We start from the raw sequence: 22,170 nt of genomic DNA, 5'->3' as shown, positions 1-22,170 counted from the left end.
ATTTGGATAAATGTGTCTGCGTAATGCCATGGATTTAAAAGTTTAAAAAGTAATTTTTTTTAATGAAACACTCTGATTTTCATTGTCAGAGTTGTCATGCAATTTTAGTACCTTTGTTCTTAGAGTAGTCGTAAAAATAAATCAAATGATTTTATTAATTATTTTACAAATGAGAACATTGTACACATTTAGCTGAACAAGATGTTTAAACAATTAAAGCAATTCATGGGGAAAGAATGGTTGCAAATCTTTTATTTGAAAGGCTTGGTCTGCTGGGGGCTATTTGTGGTCTTGACTGAGGTTTGGGCTGGGTGACTCACTTGGGCAGTGGAACAACATTTTCATTTTTGCTCCGGAGAAATTCCAGTTGCTTTATCTAAATGTCTAGGGGCACAGTCCTGCTGATGGGTGTAGTGCTGTTCAGTGAGTTCAGAATTCACCCTGCTGATCTGATGGTTTGCCTTGCAACTGGAACTTTTAACATCAAATTACCTTTTGGTAGAAAACTATACAACTGGCAAAAAAACTAAGCAGTCAAAAATGCAACGTACAGAAAACATACCAGGAGGTTCATTACCAAAAAATTTGTGTGTAGACCTAAGAAGACACTGCTGAGATCAAATCCAATGCATTATATCAAGGCTGCTGGTCTTGGCTGTGATTGGATGACATATATATCATCCAGTTTGAGGACAGGCTGTCCCAGAGACCGGACTTTCCTTCAGCGAGGTACCAGACAGAAGCAACAGCTGTGCTGCAGAGTTGAGCCACAGGCCACCTGGTTATGATGTCATTGGTGGTGTTGAGTCCTGTCTTTTTGCCTTCTATTACATTTCTATTTCCTGAATTTGGCAATTTGGTCAGATCTGTGATCAGAGACGCCCACACACTGCCTAAATTGGTCCCACAAGCCCATGTGGGAACCACTGAGGGTGAGGCTATTTGCATATGCTAATTGGACCATGCAGTTTTTGTTTGTTTGTTTGTTTGTTTGTTTTTGAGTGTATGATCACCGGATTTGTCTAAGTACTCCTTGTCTGTATCCCCTAGGAATCGCCCGCACCTCCTCCCACGAGGTCTCTACCAGAAATCTCGTTATGCTCACAAGCGCGACCTTCTGTTCTAGATCTGTGCGCATGTCCCGCGGCTGTCCCGTTGCCTTCACTTCCTGCTGAATTCCCTCTCGGTTTTTGCAACGAGCTCGTTTTGGTTAGTGCACCGCACATCTGTTGCGGCGACGCCGCGGGCTGAAGACACGAGCTGGGCACACGGGGAGGGCGGAGCGGTGCTCGGGGGGGAAGATGCTCCTCTGGGCGCTAAGCGTGTGCCCGCGGTCACGGGTTCCTGTTCTGCTGCTGCCTATTGGTTCCTATTGGTCAGGAGGAGGAACGTGTTCAAAACCAAGTGTGTTCTGTACTTCTGATTGGAGTTTGATTGTTTTAGCCTGTCAAGCGTTTAAATGTTGAACCGAGATTAATGAGCATCAACACAGCATTGAGAAGGTTACCTAATTTTGCGTGGTTTGATATTTAAGTGAAATTGCATTGCACACACCATTGTACCCCTTATAAATACTTTTTTTTCTTGCAGTCCAGCAATGACAACAGTAGTAATTTTCATTTGTTCCAACAGCTCTTCAGAGAAGTCCGAATAATGAAGGTATTGAATCATCCAAATATAGGTATGTTTATCGTGTGTGTGTGTGAGATATCACATTTTGTGAGAACAAAGAGGCTTTGATTGAGCTAGTGTGGTATTGTATAGGGTGATCAGTACAGATAATTTGAATTAGTTCTTGATTAACATTGCAAGCTTCTGCCTTTAATTGTCTTTTGTTCATTGGTGTCTGCCATGCATTTGTGATGCATCTTTCTCCCTGAAATCCTGCAGTGAAGTTGTTTGAAGTAATTGAAACGGACAAGACGCTTTATCTAATAATGGAATATGCCAGTGGAGGTAAGTTTATGGATTTCAGTGTATTCTAAGTATGCCAAGCATGTTGCTAGAAATATTGGGATGAAATATTGGTTACGTTATTTTAGAAACCTTGCGAGGAGATGTAGTCATGACGATTGAGACTATACAGAATCTCCAGTCATGATTCACCATTGGTGCTGCAGATTATTACCCATTATACACACTGAACTGCATAATTAATTTAATTAAAATGTAATAAAAGAAAACTAAAGGTGTAATTGGCCCGTTGGCCACTATGTGCTTTGGCTTTGGCCAAATGTGCTTCTCCGTTCTAGGTGAGGTGTTTGACTACTTAGTGGCCCATGGCAGAATGAAGGAGAAGGAAGCTAGAGCAAAGTTTCGGCAGGTAAACTACAACCACGGCTCCTTTAGCCCACCCGCCACGCTCTCATCTCGCCAGGAGTGGTGTGTGTGTGTGTGTGTGTGTGTGTGTGTGTGTGTGTGTGTGTGTGTGTGTGTGTGTGTACTACAACATGCAGATCCACTTACAGCAGCAAGCATGGCCTTTGGATGCGACTTCTTCGCTCTACACTGACCTCTAGTGGCGGCAACACAACCACGCCCCGGTTTAAAGAGTTTTGGGACAGGCAGCTGGCTCACTTGGCGTTCCTCAGTGGACCACTTGTCCCGTGCCCTTCAGGGTCGATCGTTAGCCACACGCCTGCAGCACGGAGATACATCCACCGGCCCTCTGCGCTTCCTCCGCACCGTGACGGCTCTGCGTCTTGTGACTCGGAGGAAACGTGAGGCGGCCGGCCACGCGTGAACCCACTGCTGACGGGCAGTGCGTTGACCTGATTAACCATAATAAGGACAGTTAATCAAATGACCTGGGGCAGAGTGTGTGTGTGTGTGTGTGTGTGTGTGTGTGTGTGTGTGTGTGTGTGTGTGTGTGTGTGTGTCTGCGGCACACCCCCTACCTCCTCACACACACTCACACCCTCTTACGCTGCACACCTGCTGTACTGCGCACAGGAGCAGTTGATCTCTGTGTCGTGCGCATTCGCTAACTGACCTTTTCGGTGTCATTCTCCCGACTTCGGGTTTTGAATACTAACTGTTGCCTCACACACAAATCAAATTGTAGCATCACCAAAAAGCTGAAAATAAGATCTCTAATGAAACCGACCACTAGTATTCCCTATACCACGTCACTTTTGTATCTCTTTTCACTACAAATGACATTCAGCAACAGCCTGATATCTGCTTGTGATATCTGGGATCCCTTCACCTTGCGTCGCTGTGAATGTGTGTTTCAGATCGTATCTGCAGTGCAGTATTGTCATCAGAAGAGAATAGTACACAGAGATCTGAAGGTGAGTGTACTTTAGGGTGCAAGGTTGAGATGCATAGAAATCACCAGGGTACCCGCGGGTCCTTAAAAAGTCTTAAAATGTCTTAAATTTAGTTTTCCATATTAAAGGCCTAAAAATGTCTTAAAATGTCTGGAATTTTATGAGGGGAGGCATTAAATTATTATAAGTGTGTGTTGCTCAGTTGTTCTGTTTTATTTTACCGACGATATGTATATTATCATTTCCGCAACGGCCGTATACTCCGCATGGTAGATGGCGCGATGTGAACCGAATCTAGCGCCCCCCGTCAACGATGTGGAACACACCTGCATCCCCAGTAATAGTATAATTTTTTCTTGTGAGAGGTATTAAAAAGGTCTTAAAAGTCATTGAATTTGAGATTTAAAAATGTGCAGATACCCTGATCACACCTGTAACTCCGTGGCGCTAGGCTGCTATAATCCGCCGCTGGGTTGTTTTACAACACACGCTTGGTCAAACGCAGCTAGCACGAGCTTCCTAGGTTCTGTATGTCTTCTGGAGTCAGCTAGCTCCCTCCTTCTCAATCCCCTCTCCTCTCTCACCAAGGCGGAGAACCTGCTGCTAGACGCCGACATGAACATCAAGATCGCCGACTTCGGCTTCAGCAACGAGTTCACGGCGGGCAGCAAGCTGGACACGTTCTGCGGCAGCCCGCCGTACGCCGCACCCGAGCTCTTCCAGGGCAAGAAGTACGACGGGCCGGAGGTGGACGTGTGGAGCCTGGGGGTCATCCTCTACACGCTGGTCAGCGGCTCCCTGCCCTTCGACGGCCAGAACCTGAAGGTGAGCTGTCCGCTGAGGCTCGGTCTTGGACGTGGAGCGTGTGTGTGTGTGTGTGTGTGTGTGTGTGTGTGTGTGTGTGTGTGTGTGTGTGTGTGTGTGTGTGTGTGTGTGTGTGTGTGTGTGTGTGTGTGTGTGTGTGTGTGTGTGTGTGTGTGTGTGTGTGTGTGTGTGTGTGTGTGTGAGATTCTCCCCTCCCTCTGTTCTTCAGGAGCTGCGGGAGCGAGTGTTGCGGGGGAAGTACAGGATCCCCTTCTACATGTCCACCGACTGTGAGAACCTCCTCAAAAGACTCCTGGTGCTGAACCCTGTCAAGCGTGGCAGTCTGGAGGTAGCGACACCCCCCCTCCAAGCTCCTCACGGCACTGACTGCCACGTCCGAGCGGCAGATTTTAACCATGTGACTGCTCTGCTCAACTATAGCAAATCATGAGGGACAGGTGGATGAACATGGGCCACGAGGAGGAGGAGCTCCTGCCGTATTCAGAGCCACAGCCTGACTTCAGCGACACCAAGAGGATCGGTCAGTATCTCTGAAACACCTCAGACCTGATGAGAGCAAACTTTCTTTCCCATAAAATGACTTCCAGCACCGCTTAAAACATTGCAGTTCCTGTGAAATCTATGTGTATCAAGAAAGAGAACTCAAAAGTCTGGGAATGTGTAAAAGTTTCATTTGAAGAGAAAATTCGTGCCAGTGAGAACACAGGGCCATTGTAAAGTTTATTGATTTATTTGGTGGTGCTGTGTGATCACCGAATTCAACAGGTTGTATTAACCCTTGTTTGTCATCAGTAAGGCCACTGCATATGGTGTGTTTCACGGTATATGGTGTGTTTCACGGTATATGGTGTGTTTCACTGCATATGGTGTGTTTCACTGTATATGGTGTGTTTCACTGCATATGGTGTGTTTCCAATGAGCATGGCTGTTGTAATCCCCCGGTTTGCCTTCCTCTTTTTCTCTGGCCCCGGGGCTGCTGGTACTCCTTGTCTTACCACATTTAAAGCAATGCTTCTAAATTCCCTGCATTTCGGATGACGTATTCCATTAAGGTGGTGGTACAGGGTAGAGGAAGCTGATCCAGTACCTTAAAATGGTGGCGTCTCCAGTCCGCTCGTCTCATTTTGGCTCATTTTTCCTCAGAGCTGATGGTGACTATGGGATTCCCCAAGGATGAGATCACGGAGGCCCTCGTGGGTCAGAAGTACGATGAGGTCATGGCCACTTATCTCTTATTGGGCAGAAAACTGCAGGAGGTTAGTGTGGGGTCCAAAATCTCACTGCGTACGTTAATACTGTAGCGATGACATCTTCACAGGTCGTTACGACCCTGTATGTTCGGTTCTCTGCTGCTTTACTTGTTGAGGTCTCTCTTACAGCTGCACAGGAAGATGTCTGACATGCATCACAGGGGCCAGCACACTAAAAAACTGATGTTAACTACATAGTCCAAAGACAAAGATTGCTAACCCAGTTAGCAAGGGGGGGGAAGCTGCGCTAATGTTGTCGGTTAGCATTGAACTACGTGAAGGTGTTTTGTTTGGACCAAGCACTTAAGAACAGTTTTAATAGCTTTCATCCTTTGAAACAGCTGTGATAAGCAGCAGACCTGCCTGGCTGATTTTTACGCTCCACCTCAGCCTGGGTGAGATCATAGCACCACAATGATGGCACCCGCACGCCGAAATACACTATTGATTTCCAGGGAGAGCCAAGTTCACTCTGTGCAAACTCTTGTTCTTGAGGCAGTGTTGGAGCTCAGATTGTTCCTAGAGAGAGAGAGAGAGAGAGAGAGAATGAGAGATGAATTGCTACATTGATGATACATTGATTAATACATTCATCAGTTCATACAATGATTGTTCATACAATGATTGATACATTGATTGATACAATGATTGATACATTGACACATTGACCAATGAACGGATGTGTATAGGGATGCATGGCAAGACTAAAATATAAATAGAAAAACACAGATGTTCAGGTCTGTTGGAACTCTTGCAAAGATGTTGTAGCATGGCCTCCTGAAGTTATCTGGTGTTATCTAACAGCTTCCATATGCTGTGTCAAGTTATTGCCAAGAGCACCAGTGCCAGGTGCTACCCTGGAACTGCCTATCACTTATTCATTGGCTGGCTGTGTACCCCACTGATCATGGAGTCTCACCTTCCACACCATCCACACAAATGTACCAAAGCTCCTTCATCTAAATGATCTTTAATATGAATATGGCTTGATTGTCTTTTCTTTTTTTTTTTTTGTCATGCTCTTAGTTTGAAGGGAGCGAGTCTCTGTCCAACAGTAACCTGTGTCCCAGGCCCCGCCCCACCAGTGACATCAACAGCAGTGCCAGCCAATCCCCTGCTCACTCCAAGGTCCAGCGCTGCATATCAGCCAACCAAAAGCAGCAGCGGCGGTTCAGCGATCATGGTGGGGATGACATACAGCCAAGTAAAGTAACAAAGTCCTAGTTCCCTCTCCAGCTCTCTGTGTGTGGTCACAGTGTGCTTGGTGCCCTCTGCTGGCCATCTGCCTGCCTTACAGCATGAGGAGAGAATGTCTTTAATGTTTCCTGGCTTTGCTTGGCTCAGTTACTTTAATATTTAATCTCTTTTAATGAATATGCGAGACCCTTTTGAGATTTCTGTGTGTGGCTGCTCTCCTATGAATATGCATGCAGTTTTCTACACTTATATATATATATATATATATATAAGTGGGTGAAACATTGCAGACTATCACAATAATTATTTTTTCTGTTAAACAGAAAAAAAGATTAATATTTTTTGCAATCAATGCTTTGTAAGATTATTTTATCTATCTAGTATGCCATAGGGCTACATGTCATATGTCTCTGTGTGTGTGTACACGCGTGTGTGTGTGTGTGTGTGTACACGTGTGTGTGTGTGTGTCCCAGTTGGTCCCCCTGTCCCGCCAACCATGGCCTACGGTAAGCGCGCTACAGCCGGCGGCACGGAGGGCGAGCAGAAGGAGGAATGGGACAGCTCGCGAAAGCCGCCTGGCTCCGCCCCCAAGCCCGACGCGCCGCCGTCTCCCCTGGCCGCGCAGGAGAGGAGGAAGACAGCCGCCGGCGCCGGAGTAAGAGACCCCCGCAGTCTGGCCACGGTCCTAATGCAGGCCAGCACGCCGGCCCCAGACACCCTAGACACAGCACTTACACGTCCTCGCCTCCCAGTACTCCCCACTCAGCAGCAATCGCTTAAACCCTCTCCTCTCCTCTTCTCTCTCTCTTTCTCTCTCTCCCTCTCTCTCTCACACTCTTCCCTCTTTTCATATCGCTCCCTCCTCTCTGTCTGACCTCCCATGCCTGATTTTGACCTGCCCCGGGGGTGTCCACACCCTGTGTGGCCAGGCCCATGACCCCCATGGCCTGATGTTAAGGCTAACAAGACCAGACTAACACCCCCCCCGCTCTTGCAGACGAACGGAGGTATGGCCCGCAGGAACACCTACGTGTGTGAGCGCTCGGCTGACCGCCACGCGGCTGTCCCCAATGGCAAAGACAGCAGGTTAGCGTCCTCCCCTTCAGCCACGTCATCAATAATAAACACTGTCCAACCTATACAAACAATGAATTATTCAGTTCTTACTTTGTAGTAAAGTAGGAGTTTAAATAATTGACAATTATTAAATTATTAAATGTGTACTTAGTGTTGATAAGAACAGAATACACAAATGAAATCCATATAAGGGCAAGTCAGATAAGACTAACCATGTGTTTTTTGATACCTCGTTCTAGTAAATTGAAGATAAACATATTAGTCTAAACCAATTAGTCTAATCAAGTGGTCATTCCACTGTGCCAGATTGTCTGTCCCATAGATCGGCCCATCTTTGCCAATTCGTATTTTTATTTCTGATCTTTAGGTGGTGCTATTGTTCATAAGTCCACAGAAATAAAAAATAACTAGCTTCAAGGCATGTCTTAACAGCAAATAGTAGCGGTCCCTTTTTTTTGGCATCACTGTCCAAGTGGTACTGAATGCCCTGTGGATTCTATTTATGTTGTCATTTGCTTCCATGGTCCCCAGCGTCATGGGCTCTTTGTTTGTGTTTTGTTCATGTTTCTCCCCATCCTTCATGTGCCTTGTCTACGTCTCCCATAATTGCAATCAGGTGTCTCTTGTTTTTTCCTCATTAGTCTTTATAAATACCTCATGTTCTCTCCTCAGATGTACCTCACGTGGTTTAAGTGTCGTAACCGTTCTGTTTATATGTATTTTGAAAGCCAGTTTCTCTCGTCTTTCTTTTGCAAAGTTGTTGCTCACAAAAATGTGATGATGTGGATGGCAAAAAAAAAGGGTTTTTAAAAAGGGGAGGTTAAAGCCCCACCCACGGCATGCAGGCGCCCGGCTCACGGCCCTCTGTTCCCTCCCTCCACCCCCAGCTTGACGGAAGTTTCCGGCAGCGCCGCGTCCACTAGCACCACGGCAACGGCCCTGTCGTCCACCAGGCCGCGACACGTCAAGTGCATGTCCGCCTCCAGCTCCTCCTCCAAAACTGCCCTGCCCCCGATCGAAGACAACAGCGAGTACAAGGCGAGGTAAGCGAGGCCCGAGCATACCCAGCCCACGTGTCCCCTGCCGTACGTGAGCCGCGCTTGTCTCATTGCTTGTGCTCAGTCTCGTCTGTGGAAGGAGCGTTAGTCGTTCACAGACATGTTTCCCAGCAGAAGAGTAGCTATTTGAGGTGCTGAATGTCTTAGGCTGTGTGGATAAGAAGCTTTCATCAGCCATGACAGTTACACATATTTAAATTTGAATTATTGATGATAATTTTAAATTTTTCATTTTGAGTGATGCTTTGAAAATGGGTCTGATGCTTGGTCAGTAGGTGTGGCAGACAAATGCAGCCTGAGGCTGTTCCCAGTAAAACATACAGGCCTCAGAGCTTACGTTGCTGATGTGGTTTAGCATTAATGCGCCATAGTTGCGATGCTAACTTCTTAGACACCCTTAACCCCGTCCCCACACCCCACCCTTAACCCCGCCCCCCCACACTGCACCCATAACCCCACCCCCCACACCCCACCCCTTTTTCTCCTGGGTGCGTTCCAGCTCGGGCTCGCGACCTCCGTCTACGTCGCCGTCGGCGCACAGCATCAGCACGCCGGAGCGCACGCGCTTCCCGCGTGGCACCACCAGCCGTAGCACGTTCCACGGGGCCCAGCTCCGGGACCGCCGCAGTGCCACCTACAACGGGCCGCCTGCCTCGCCCACACTCTCGCACGACACGGGCGTGCTCGCGCCTGCACGCAGGGGCACCTCCACCGGCATTATTAGCAAGATCACCTCCAAGTTCGCCCGCAGGTCAGTGGCCGCCGCCGTGCGGGAAGGGAAACGTGCGTCCGCATGATCACACGTGTGGTCCGTCACTCCTGCTCCATCTCTTGCACATTACTAAAGGTAATACTTCACACAAAAAGGGCGCCACCTAGTGCTGTCATACTTGCAAGTAAGTCTTTTTTATCATAATGCCAATTGGTCATTTCACGCTATTGCTTTATTGCTAAAGTTATTTGCATTTTTGAGTGAAGTATTCCTTTAATATTCCATAATTAACAATGCTGTCACAGCCATGCAACTGATGCCACATTAACAATTATACGAACAAACTAGCAGCCAATTTTAGATTATCCTCCAAGTATGTAAGTACATTGTTATATCATGAACACTGATTGCCATTTTCACTACTTTAAACAGAGGTAGCTTGTGTTTCCTCTGTGTACATCTGAAGAACAGCTGGTCATATGTATATTAAAAAACTGCCCGCACAGGCTGAATTCTGAACCATGAGGAAGTTGCACAAGCTGTTAGTATACAGTATGTACTTAGAATAATGTACACCTAATGTAGGAGCTCAGGACCTAATCAGAAATGCAGTTCAGTGCCTGATCAATCAGGACATTAGTATCTGATCAGGAATAAGCAGTAATAGGAGTTCAGTATTATACAAGTACTAGTAGTTCATTATATAATCAGAGGGGCAGAGATTCAGCAGACGGCCCTTACCGACCATGTTTCCTTCTCTTCTAGAGCTCTTTCTTTCAGGATTTCCAGGAGGTAGGCAGCCAGAATGAAACGACCCCTTCCTCGTCTGCCCAACCCCGTTTGAATTAAACCTTTGTTCTCTTCGTTTGTAGTAAAAAACCAAAACCCTGCAGACCGAGGCTCACTCACTCCCTGTACGCCCCCGTCACACCACCATCCTGTTATCCGGCATGCAGTCGCAAAGTCCAATCTGCACGTTTAGTGGACTGTTAGTTGGGGCCCGTCAGTCCACGTGGACGTCCTCCTGGGTGGGCCAGGGAAACTGGCTGATCTTCCTCCTCCTGTCAACCTTCACACCGCCCTGTTTTTGTTTGTTTGTTTGTTTGTTTGTTGTAACGCACGCCATACTGCCACCACATCTCTGTATACTCTGTGTACTCGCCACGCTGGTCTTGAATGACCCCTGTGGATCTCCAGCGCTGTCTAGCACCGTGTGCATGTGTCGGTGAAACCAGTACGGTGCTTAATTGTATGTTCTGGTTGGTTTTGAGGGCACCGAGTGAAGGGGAGACCAGTGGCAAGACAGAGACCCCAAGGTGAGGTTTGACAAACATCGTGCGCAGTACCAAAGCGTTTGAGTGTATTCATCCTTATTGCATCGAACGTAGTCAGATGTCTGTAAAGGAATTTTCTGGAAAGTCCAAAAAGGTTAGCGCTAAATATGCTAACCTATGAGTTTTTCTCATGTTATGCAGTTATTTATGTTACTCCTGCACTGGTCAATGTATAGTCTCAATAAACTATAGACAGAATGAACAGGACAGTAGTGGTAGTGTATGGTCTGTCAGTTGTTATGGTGATGTAAACCCTTTAACCTGTACATCTCTTCTCTAATAACAGAAAGAGTTGATGTATTCCTTGACTAGCTAGGTGAATGCTAATGCTAAAGCGTTATATTCAGCAAATAACTTTCCGGTGTATTTGTTCATAACTTCATACCAGTCTTATAATGCTACTGTAGACCCCTTTGGTGAGTTTCACAATAGTTTCTTGTTAAAGACTCGGGAGAAGGCCTGTTTCCATTCAGTAATGTGAACGGCAATGCCGGAACATTCTGTAGAGTTGCGGACCTTTGTGTTAGGATAAAGATTTGAATTCCTAAAACTATCCCGGTTACACTTAAGGCATAAGCACAACTCCCTTTTTTGCCCCATGTTGTTCACATTGTGTACCTGTCAAATTGACCATACTTCATGAAAGTCAGATCCTCATACAGCCTGCAAGTGAGAAAGAAAATATATAATGAGAGAAAAGACTTGGTTAAACATGGTTAAAATGGCTGACTAACCCTCACCCTCCTGGCGTTCAGGAGCATGTTGGCGGAGGCGAGGGAGGAGAGTCGAGACTCCAAGCCGCGCTCGCTCCGCTTCACGTGGAGCATGAAGACCACGTCGTCCATGGAGCCCGGCGACATGATGCGTGAGATCCGCAAGGTGCTGGACGCTAACGGTTGCGACTACGAGCAGCGCGAGCGCTTCCTGCTCTTCTGCGTGCACGGCGACGCCCGTCAGGACAGCCTGGTCCAGTGGGAGATGGAGGTGTGCAAGCTGCCCCGTCTCTCGCTCAACGGCGTGCGCTTCAAGAGGATATCGGGCACCTCCATCGCCTTCAAGAACATCGCCTGCAAGATCGCCAACGAGCTGCAGCTGTGAGGCCGAGCACAAGCGCCCCGGGAGGCACGCGAGCGCCCCCCTCCTCCTGCCCACCGGGGATTGGAGGGGGGGGTGGGGTTTTTGGGGTGACACAGCTCTTGCGGGTTTGGCTTCGAGGACTGCAGCGGTAAGTGTCACGTCTCGATGGGCCAGGACCGTGGAGCTGTCCTGATACCGCCAAGCGGCTGACAGCAAGAGAACACACGCCATCCATTCCGAACCTGCTCCGTTAACTTTCCGTTCTCAGAAACAGCACCGGGGCTGTCATCTTAGAGTCCAGTTGAGTGGCAGACGGTGGTATTTATTTATTGGGACTGGACTGGAATTACATGTCACGTGAGTACGGCTCTCTCCCAGGGGTATTTGGGGAGGTGGGTGTTGGCGCTCTGAGTGGCAGTCATCATATAGAATGTAAAGGGTCCTGCTTTGTAAGTGTAGAGCTACCACTATGCCAGTACATTGGAACATGAAAACCCTACGCTCTAATTCACTAAACAACACCTCTTGCAATATTTGACAATTCAGAGACTCGGTGAGCACGGCTGCAGTAATTTTTTTACTGGTCTTTATAAAGGCAAATTTTTTCATCAAAAATGCCAGCATTGCTAAAAATGAGTGAAGGTTAATACCAACCAGATTAGCATTATGCAAATATGATTATGTTAATTTGTAGCTACTGGTTTTCACTGATTATTAGGTACATTAGCATTTTTGCCCAAGTTAAAACAAAAGGATCCAGGCACATTTACACCTGCAGGGGGCACTATTGCCTGTCAGGAATGCCATTCTGCGCTTACGAAAGCAAAACATCACAACAGCTGAGCTGTGGAGAACTCTCTTGCTGCATTTTATTTTTGAAAGCAAGGGGGAAGAAGCCTTGTAACAAAATAAAGCGCTTGTACACTCAACTGCAGTTGAGGTAAAGACATCTGGCCGATTTCAGGACATTGTTACTTGATTTGAAAAGGTGACAGCTTCATCCATTTCTCCCAAGAGAACTGTTTGCTGCACCTTTAAATACCTGCTTTACATGACTTTCATTGTATCGGCTGAGCTACCAAAATACAAATGTTTCTGACATGTATAGTTTAATATATAGACTGTCACTGCTTTTTCTCATTGGCTCTTTGCTGTATTATATGATTATGCATAAACCATCTGCAGGTATTCTATGGATCATTTTAATTTATGTACAGCAGAGCAAAAATGTTAGATGTTTGAGGACATTTTTACCATTTTAGTTATTTCTTATTGTTGCTGACATCAGTTAAAACTTAACCTTTGCTCTGTGAATTTTCTGTTAATCTCTCATAAGCCGTCATACTTAGATCAAGATTTTTATTTTAACTTTTTTTTTACTGTTGCAAAGGTCACGATAAAATTATGCCCCGGGGGGGGCATCGAAAATGAAATGGGAAACATGTGGGATAAACCATTCACACTTCAGAACAAGAATGAAATGCACTACATTCTGTGTTGCTGAGGGGTACTGCAGAGGGGTACCATGCCTCCAGAACTGTCGCACAATTGCCTGGTAAAAACTGGGGGGGATGTTGGATCCACGTTAACGCTGTGTAATATATATATATATATTTTTTATCTTTTGTTGTAGCTTTTTAGACCACATTGTGATTGTACAGATTATTTTGCCGATTTGTGCTGCAGATATTTTGAGTTTCTTGTATTTATTCCATTACGTGACGCCTACAGCTTGCTGCTTCGTATTCTAGAGGCATTCACTGTGTTTGAGACGACGAGAGAGGAAGAAAGGAATAACGTTTGTGGTAAGGTATGATTCAAATGTGTGCTGTCCCATGGTCATGTATATTTCTGTTTGATATTTTGTACTGAAGCCATTAGAACATTTTGCTGCGTCTTTGTCACCTGGAAAAGAGATAACAGGAATGGTGAGTGAGAGAGAGAGAGAGAGAGAATGAGAGACAAAACGAAGAGTTTGAAATTACAACTGACCTTCAAGGGGCTTTTAAAGGAGAGGTTTGCTGTTTTTAACCCATAATTTATTTAAATTGTTGTTTACCATCATTTGTAATTTCGCAGAGCAACAAACTCCTGAGCAGTTTCATTACTGACAAACTTACCATTCATGCATCTTCTCAGTGGGTTTAAACACAGTCCACTGAGCTATCATTTAAGCATTCAAAAGCCCGGATAAATCTCCCTTTCAAAAACAGGAAACACAGTCAAGGGTACTGAAGTGTGCTTTTATGCATTTCGTGTTTATTCAGAACATGCTTTGAATAATAGCATGCTTCAGTATCACATTTTACGTGTGCAACAGTACATCTGCACCCTTTGGAAACCTGTAAACAAAATCAATAAATGTAATAGAATACAAGACATGCCATTTTAATTTGATTTTGATCTGTTTGTTTATTTATATTACACGAGACAGTACTGTGTGTATACATAGAATCTTTGATGGCCTAGACAACTACGCCTTTAACATCTGATCATGCCTCTTGTGGATGGTAAATTTCTTCTTACCAAATTATCAGTGAGGTTGTGTCATGTAGATTTTTTTTTACCGGGCTAACAGCAAGTTTACCAAGGTATGAGCTGAAAATAGCAAACCTGCTTTTCAAGTGCTTCTGAATGAAGTTCAGGGCTTTATAATGGGTGATGCCCTTATTAATTAATCTCATATGGATGTGAGAATAGCTGTGCGCAACATGTACACAGAATATGCGACTGGATCATTGAGGGCTGGAAGCTCCATCCAGAACCAAGCAGCTCCTGCGATGCTCTTGAAGCACAACACTACGTTGTCACAAAAAAACTCATGGAAATATTCAAACAGTACATTCTGATATTCTTGTGTCTACCACTGTTGTTCCAAGCCTCTGTTCAGGATCTCTGGTGAACAATATTAAACTTACTTGAATGAAATGTGATAATGCGATAGTGTCCGTTCCTGAAGATATTTACATGCTGAGTTTATGTACAGTCGGGTGCTGGTCACTGCTCTGGAGTTCTGTGTTAAAAAGTAGAGCCTTGTCACGTGGATATTACATTTTAAAACCCGTGTACATTTTCTTGACATCTTTTTCCTATTTATAGTTTCGGTATGTATGTGAAATGTTGTCTGCTCCGCATATTACATGTTATGCTGCAAAAACTGTTTTTCCGGTGTGTGTGTCTGGAAATATAAATCTGACTTTGGGGGGGGTTCACAAAGAAAACAAAAGCAAGGGAAAAGCAGAAACCATGTCACTACAGTCTTGCATAGCCCATCCAGTAATGCATGACAACGTGTTACCCAGGAGATGGGGGATTCCCATTCCACAGCTGTTGCCGATGGTAATGTGGGTCATGACCCTAATCGTGGAATTGCTGTGAAACAGAAGCCAGCAGCCTTCCAACCAAAGTTGTTCACAGACGCCATCCACCATAACAGATTACATGTCAGGATGAGAATTATTTGCTAGGGTTGAAGGTTAGGATCATCGTTTTCAAAATGTATCATTTTTCAAAACTATTTCAGCTTCATTTTCAACCATTTACACATTTATTTTACCCAGTATAAGTCACTAGCAGTTCCTAGTTGTCCTCTAGAGCTCTCTCTTATCACAAAATAGTTACCGAACTGGTGAGCATCTTTAGGGGCAGTCAGTCATCCAAACATCACAGCTCAACAGAACAAAACTGCTAGATTTCATTCACAGTCTAAGAAGTGGCCACAAATCACCCTGAGTTGAAGAACAGAGAAAGACAAACTAACTAAACTTAAGTAACCACCAACCCAGTTCGCAGTTCTGTTTATATGTGGACCCTATAGACATTGGGCAAAACTTTTATCATGTATGTGAACAAGTAAGATAGAAAAACCTCATAGAGTTTAAGTGACTATTCTACTTACGTATTCATGAGCGATAAACGTTCAGCTGATTATCATCATAAAATCCTGTATATAAAATAGTTGCATATCTACCTATTTTCAAAACTAAAATTCCTCATTAAACATATGAAATGCCATGCGAAGGCAATGCAAATGTGAATTCACAGGGAAGCACTAGATTGTTTATGCAGATGTAATTCCCACCTAAAAAATGTTATTTCTAGCACAAACTACATGGAGTCATGGCTGTGTTAAATATTAAAATGCCATTAATATTGATATGTCAATATTGATATGAATATGATTTATAGTGGCAGCCAAATGCAGTAATGCTGTAACCTGTAGTAGTAAAACAAAGTATGGCAGTTTGAAAATTATGATTTTAATAGTATGATTTATGTTTTTTATTCAAAGTTAAAACCATGGCTTCAGTCTTGACTTTGGCTTCTAGACAATGCAGGCATGATGAATTTGCATACACATGTGGCAAAGGAGTGTTGGTCCAGTCGAAGGATTTCAATAATCATGGACTACTCAATGAAAACGAGTCGGAATCACTTTAACGATTACATAATCACGTTAAGAAAAATGCCGTGTCATTAGTTGCGCTGTTCTAGGTTTACAGATCATACAAACCAACATCAATAAAAATGTGTATTCCAAAATGTTTTCATATCAAATTCCACTATCAGGGCCCACTTCTTACAAAACCGTAATACATATTCAGTTAGTTTACAAATGAATAGATGGAAAAATCTGTAAACATTTAATTTGGCAGATTTACTCATTTCAAACAGGTTAATAAATAGAATAAAATGTATATTTAGCTCTATTTACAATAATCAAATTCTGCAATTACAGAAACTTCTAGTGAAGAAAGCGCACTGAGTTAAGTGTTAGAGCGTGGCTTAACGACATGGACATTATAAGCAATGGTAGACGTCCTGATGGCTACACCTACTTAAAGGCATCGTCATGCATGAATTCTGCTACACAAGTCCTCCTTCCACAAGCTGCATCATCAACTCCTTATCAGTACCACAAATCAATCAGTCACTCAAGTCAAGGATCAAGTGTTCGTATATCCGAGTCTGTCCCTTAAAACTGGAAGCGAGTAGGAACTCCCGGCTGTCGATGGAAACCAGCGAGAACGCTCTCGGGGCCTGGATGTTCAGCTCCTGGAAGTGAACAAACTGGCCTTTCTTGGCATCCCAGCGGTAAACCTGCGTGAAGGAGTAATCGCTGCCCAGGATTGCATACTGCCAGCTCTCCACAGCGAACGGCTGGAAGACCATGGAGCCTCGTGACGGCACGGTCTGCACCTCCTCGAACATGCTCCCGTCCCACCGCATGACCTTGGAGTCGCCAATGAAGCGGGTCAGGCAGACGTACAGCTCGCTGCCGACCTTGAAGTGCTTGACGGCGTACACGTCCTCCATCTCGGGGATGTCTGTGCGGCGCTCGAACTGCTTGGAGCTCTTGTTCCACTGGTAGACAACCGGCCGCTGGGAGCTGCTGGACAAGATGAGGTGCGGCTTGCCGGAGATCTCCAGGTACTCCACGTCCGTGTCGCGATACCACGGGTGGAGGGACTGGTGGGAGTAGAAGCCGTTGCCGTTCCACTTGTAGACTGTGGTGGAGCCTGCCTTGGAGCTGTCGGCGATGACGAAGAACGACTCGCCGTCCACTCGAAATGTCTCCACGTCGTTGGGCTTGCGGATTTTTAGGATGTCTATGTCCTGGATTTTGATGAACTTGTTGGCGGAGATGTCCCTCTTGTAGATATGCGACCCACCAAACAGCTGTGCTACGATGACGAACAGTTGGTTGTCAATCACCAGAGGTTTGCAGATGACCGTGGAGATGCCTATTGGGGAAAGAATTGCTAAGCCATGTGCTTAATTTTAAACACAAATTCTATATTGTTCATTATAATTTGTTGTCAAATGTTCCTACTACAGATACAAAATATACTGGCAGTTTTTGTATGGTAGAATTTAATTAATAATAGATATAGAAAGTGAGATACAGACTGTAGAATAATAAACAACACAAGCCAGTGCAGGCCTAATGTCACTTAAAATCAGCACTCTATATCTATATTTAATATATAATAATAACCAAATCAACAATGGGTGTTTTAGTGCTGAAGGAAGATTGTCCAGCACAGTTGAATTTTCCTGCTTGACCACACCTGCTAAGTTTGAACAGGATAATGACCGATTGGTGGTGGATTGTGGCTGTCCCGGACCTTAGTTGGGAAGTATAGATGAGACTGTTGAACACTTACTTGTTATATTATCGTAATTACGAAATTCCATCTGAACGTGGTCCCATTCCATAAAACTACATCTCCCAATGAATGGCTGGGCAAACACCACATACTGGTCCCCACCGAAGGGGAATGTTTCCACGGAAATGGACTGGAAATCTAGAGACTTCAGCAATGAAAAATCTGTAAGAGAAGAGCTTAATATTGTGATGGTGTTTCTCCATCATGCAAAGCCATTTCCCTTTTCTCCTGAAAAACATTCTAGATATGTCCAGTTGTTTCTACATTGTTAAAACATTACATTGTATGGGCAGGTTATTAAAACATGAATGTATTGGTGAGACTAGTAAGGCTATAACTTAGAATATTGAAATCTTGGCACATTGAGTTCTCTTTCAATTTCAATACTTTTTCCCTACCATTTTCTGATTTCTGAAGTCTGGAAGGACTGGTTTTAAATTACACTCTCCATACCCTTTCTGATTTTCCAGACTTGGAGAAGAACGCTATCATAGCATACATATTTAGCATCTGCTAAAAGTAAGTACTGACCTGTTGTTATACAATCAAATGACTGTGGTGTGAGGTCATTGATTTTCTTTCCTTGATATGGAGTAGGGCTGTTGCAAAATATCTGGTCTACCGTTGCATTTGTATGGTAAATCCAGTCCACCAGCCACTTCAGTTTACAGTCACAGGTGAAAAGATTTCCACGCAAGTCCCTGGACAACACACAGTAGTAATCATGGTTTTATCCTCAATCCTCGTTTTGTTACACCCACCATATTAGTCAAATGTATGTTTCATAATAATACCTACACTTTTGTCAATGCTTCCATTCCTTTAAAAAGCTCTTTCGGTAGGGTCTCCAAGTTGTTATAGGCGAGGCTTCTATAATGAGGCAGAAGGAGGGAAATGCTATTCAGTGGAAGACAAAGCTCTTTTTAGTTTTTGGCATTTTTTAAAACTTTATCAAGAGTTGCTAATGAAAATAATTTGCAAGGCTGGTAAATCTAGCTGTCTTTTGGTGGTTCAGCTCTCACTTTGTAGATGGTGGACTTTGTAAATGAAAAGTCTGCTCCACCACAAGAATCTTCTCTATTTCAGCAGGACAGGTGGTCAGGTACACGGATACCTTTTGTAATCTCCCTTCATTATAAACTCTGGCACCGATGGGAAAAAGAGAAACCTACCTCACTTAACCATTAATATGGCAGTTTGATTACTCCCCTATATAATGGTTGTCATGGGTGTCCATTAATGATGCTTTTGGCATCTAAGCGATTTTACAATTATAAACAAAGAGCGGAGTTGAGCTCAAGGTCCCTAGCCTCATTTCCATGGAATAATTATTTGACCATCACCATGATGAAAATTACAAACATGTGTACAGACCATGACCATAGCATTCTCTGCTAAATCAGACTGCTGAGCATAGCTGTCAGTTGTGTGCTGGGAAAGACTCGGGCCACATCGTAAGGCGAGCCAGAAGGAGGGTGGTCGTTTCATAAAAACCCATGTACTACGTCTCATGACCTGATGAGACTGGGAGGCAGATGACAGCAGATCATTTACAAGCGCTCGGTGAGGGGGAGGGGGGGGGAGAGAGAAGAAATGCTGCATTTTTGCTCCTCTTATTTCTAGCCACTTAGACAAAACTGCAGAAATGATGCAATGCGATCACATGCTAATGCTAATTTGGAATCACACAGAGTGACTCCGTCCAGCTGGAGGAGGTAGATGTTTCCTAGCGCTCTGCTCCAGGGTCTGGTGTTGAGTTTTGTGTTAAGCTCTTGTTAGTATGAAGGCCATAGTGCAAAATCCACCCTACCTGACTTTATGTAGGCGGGTTATCCTTTAGGCTTTAATGCTTTTCCTCTCTATTTGCCAATTTTCTGTGGTTGTTCCACACCTCATATGAATCAGACACTGAGAGTGTGAAGTTTGCTCGCACTGCCTGTAGGGCTTGTAATAACCACAGCCAGATTTTCTGATCCACTGACATCACCACAGTCACTCCAAGACGGCCTGTGAACACGACAGGCATGAAGTACCCTTCAGCTCCAGGTGGGCCATTTACCAGGTCGGTTCATTTATCTCGTGAACCGATGAATACTCAACACAAAAAACTTCACAGTTGTAAGCTTGGAATTTGAACAGTGCTATCTTAACTACTAGAGGTTTCAAAACCATATTCAAAATTTGGCCACTTTCTTTTGGGAAAACCAGCCCAGATAAACCGGGGAACATAAACTATGACCAGTTGGGTTCCCTCGGCTGCCCAGTCATATGGTTGTCCTCTAACCTGCAGTCAGTGTCTCCTTCAGCAGCCCTTGTTTTGAAGGCAGGGGTAGAAAACCTGGGGTTGTGTAATGCTTCATGGATTACATGGATTGGAGAATAACATGAAACATCTGCTAAGGTTCTCTCTTATTGCAAGGGTGGGAAAAATGTGATGAAGGTGGCCTTGATCACCCTCTGTTCAGTCAGGTTTAATTCTAGGCTCTTGATAAAAATAGCTGCACGAGCTGCTGAATACCTTAAATAACAGAAACATCTAATAAAAGCAAAGAGAGCCTGCAGTTAGTGTGTAATATACATAATGCACAATGTGCAGTACTCACAAGTGTATTAGGGACTTGAGACCTCTGAAGGCAAAAGGTGATATTGACTTGATTTGATTATTTTCAATAAATCTGTAAAAGGAAAAAAAATTATTAGGCAGTAAGTAAGTTTGTGTCCCCTGGGTTTTAGTCTTCTTTAAAGGGGATTCTTTCTAAGTCTATTGACCACACGGAAACCATAGTGATGTGGTGTGCGACAGAGACTCACAGGTATTCCAAATGCGGAAGACCAAGGAAAGCGTCCTCATTTATGGAATCAAACATATTGGCTGTAAAAAGACTAATAAAAACGACAAGCAAAAAAATTAGTGATTTGACATGGCAAGTGGCCTACATATTTGTAAGGCTAGAAGGCCAGTGTTTTTTTTTTATTATCGATTAGTTTTTACAAATGGGACGGCACACACGCACAATTGGTTGCCATGGCCCGTGTTTTAAAAGTAGCAAGAATAACTGCGGCATGTTACAGGCGAGCAGACACGTTTTACATAGTGTCACGACTAGAGCTTTCGCACCACGTTATTTAAGCTAGGTTTTCGTACAGGACCTCCTAATAAACAATTGTCTAAATCGGTGCTTAAAGACACGATCGTGCGTTTTACGCTCTCATGAGGGCTTAGTGGTTAATATGAAAACATGGCGATCATAAGGCTACTTAGTAGCAACAGCCTTATCCTAGCTGACGGTTAGGATCATATTATCCGAATCTTACAGGAGGTGTAGTGCCGGTATGTGACTGAAACCCTCCTTGGGGATTTCGCTGAAGCCGGACTTCACGAATGATCTTTAAAGCAAAAGAACAGTAAATTAATTTCATTCATGCATGTATAATGACCTAATGCAATATATGTATGCACATCGACTTTATACAGTGACTACTACAGAATAAGTCATTAAAAACGTGGCGTTATTCTTAGAAGAAAAGTCATTATAAACAGGAATGCAGCAAGTGGTGCATACGTAACATTCTGCTCGCATAACCTTTGCTTGTTGAGCTACAGATACAGTTATCTCCCTAATGCACTTACAATGAAATGACATCACGTGGAAAGATTCGAGGAATCGATCCGGTGTTTGCACATAAGGCGTTATCTTTGGTGCATGTACAAGTCTCGTGGCACCGAGTTTGCCGTTTCTTACTCTCGACCAGAAACAGAAGAAAGGCGAACCAAAGAAAGGCAGTAAATCTTCTGACGACCCCCTTTGCACATCCCATCCTTTTGAGTCAGCCCGGTTCCGACCCGTGTGTCGAATATTCCTGAGCATGAAACAGAGTTTCTCTGAAAATAAGAGCCAATTTATCCCGTGGTGCCAAAGCGCGTATAGTTTTTTCCCCTCTTTGCTGAGATGTGGTTGAGGAGCCCCTGGTACGGTGGGCAAAGGAACGAATCCCGCGAGCGCGTCACGGGTCTTCTGTCGAGTCTGCTGCTGCAGAAGGAGGAATCTTCTCGCGGGCGGCGAACACACAATTATTATCCTATAGCATATTACTACATGGTAATATTCCAGTTGGCGAGAAATCGTACAGTCTGGTCATGAGACAGGTGGATACACCAGTTGGATATTAAAACGCAGCGGGTTTCTAACCACGCCTT

The 22,170-nt window shown here is 44.5% G+C and overlaps 2 protein-coding genes across 5 annotated transcripts in view; one reads left to right on the top strand and one right to left on the bottom strand.

Moving 5' to 3' along the window:
- The window catches only part of LOC143518723 (serine/threonine-protein kinase MARK1-like), a 41,186-nt gene extending 27,189 nt beyond the window's left edge, over nt 1-13,997 (top strand). For 2 of the 4 annotated variants that reach the window (XM_077011466.1, XM_077011449.1), the window contains exons 4-18: nt 1,633-1,681; nt 1,891-1,956; nt 2,253-2,323; nt 3,237-3,293; nt 3,861-4,097; nt 4,306-4,425; nt 4,518-4,617; nt 5,241-5,353; nt 6,374-6,551; nt 7,018-7,199; nt 7,542-7,630; nt 8,509-8,664; nt 9,179-9,430; nt 10,663-10,707; nt 11,481-13,997. In XM_077011466.1, the coding sequence (XP_076867581.1) occupies nt 1,633-1,681; nt 1,891-1,956; nt 2,253-2,323; nt 3,237-3,293; nt 3,861-4,097; nt 4,306-4,425; nt 4,518-4,617; nt 5,241-5,353; nt 6,374-6,551; nt 7,018-7,199; nt 7,542-7,630; nt 8,509-8,664; nt 9,179-9,430; nt 10,663-10,707; nt 11,481-11,823 (2,058 nt within the window). In that variant the 3' untranslated portion in view covers nt 11,824-13,997. The remainder of the gene's footprint in view (nt 1-1,632; nt 1,682-1,890; nt 1,957-2,252; nt 2,324-3,236; nt 3,294-3,860; nt 4,098-4,305; nt 4,426-4,517; nt 4,618-5,240; nt 5,354-6,373; nt 6,552-7,017; nt 7,200-7,541; nt 7,631-8,508; nt 8,665-9,178; nt 9,431-10,662; nt 10,708-11,480) is intronic. The other 2 variants (XM_077011460.1, XM_077011474.1) reach the window with 2 other exon arrangements.
- A 306-nt stretch (nt 13,998-14,303) lies between these two features.
- On the bottom strand, nt 14,304-22,170 carry lgi1a (leucine-rich, glioma inactivated 1a). The gene is made up of 8 exons (XM_077011487.1): nt 21,604-22,170; nt 21,288-21,359; nt 20,784-20,855; nt 20,576-20,647; nt 18,771-18,842; nt 18,504-18,673; nt 17,970-18,134; nt 14,304-17,546 (listed from the first exon to the last, which is right to left on the bottom strand). The coding sequence occupies exons 1-8, from the start codon at nt 21,789-21,791 to the stop codon at nt 16,729-16,731; spliced, it is 1,629 nt and encodes a 542-aa protein (XP_076867602.1). The 5' UTR covers nt 21,792-22,170; the 3' UTR covers nt 14,304-16,728.

Source organism: Brachyhypopomus gauderio, chromosome 1, assembly GCF_052324685.1.
Source record: "Brachyhypopomus gauderio isolate BG-103 chromosome 1, BGAUD_0.2, whole genome shotgun sequence".
NCBI classification, from domain to species: Eukaryota; Metazoa; Chordata; class Actinopteri; order Gymnotiformes; family Hypopomidae; genus Brachyhypopomus; species Brachyhypopomus gauderio.
This window is presented reverse-complemented; position numbering and strand designations above follow the sequence as displayed.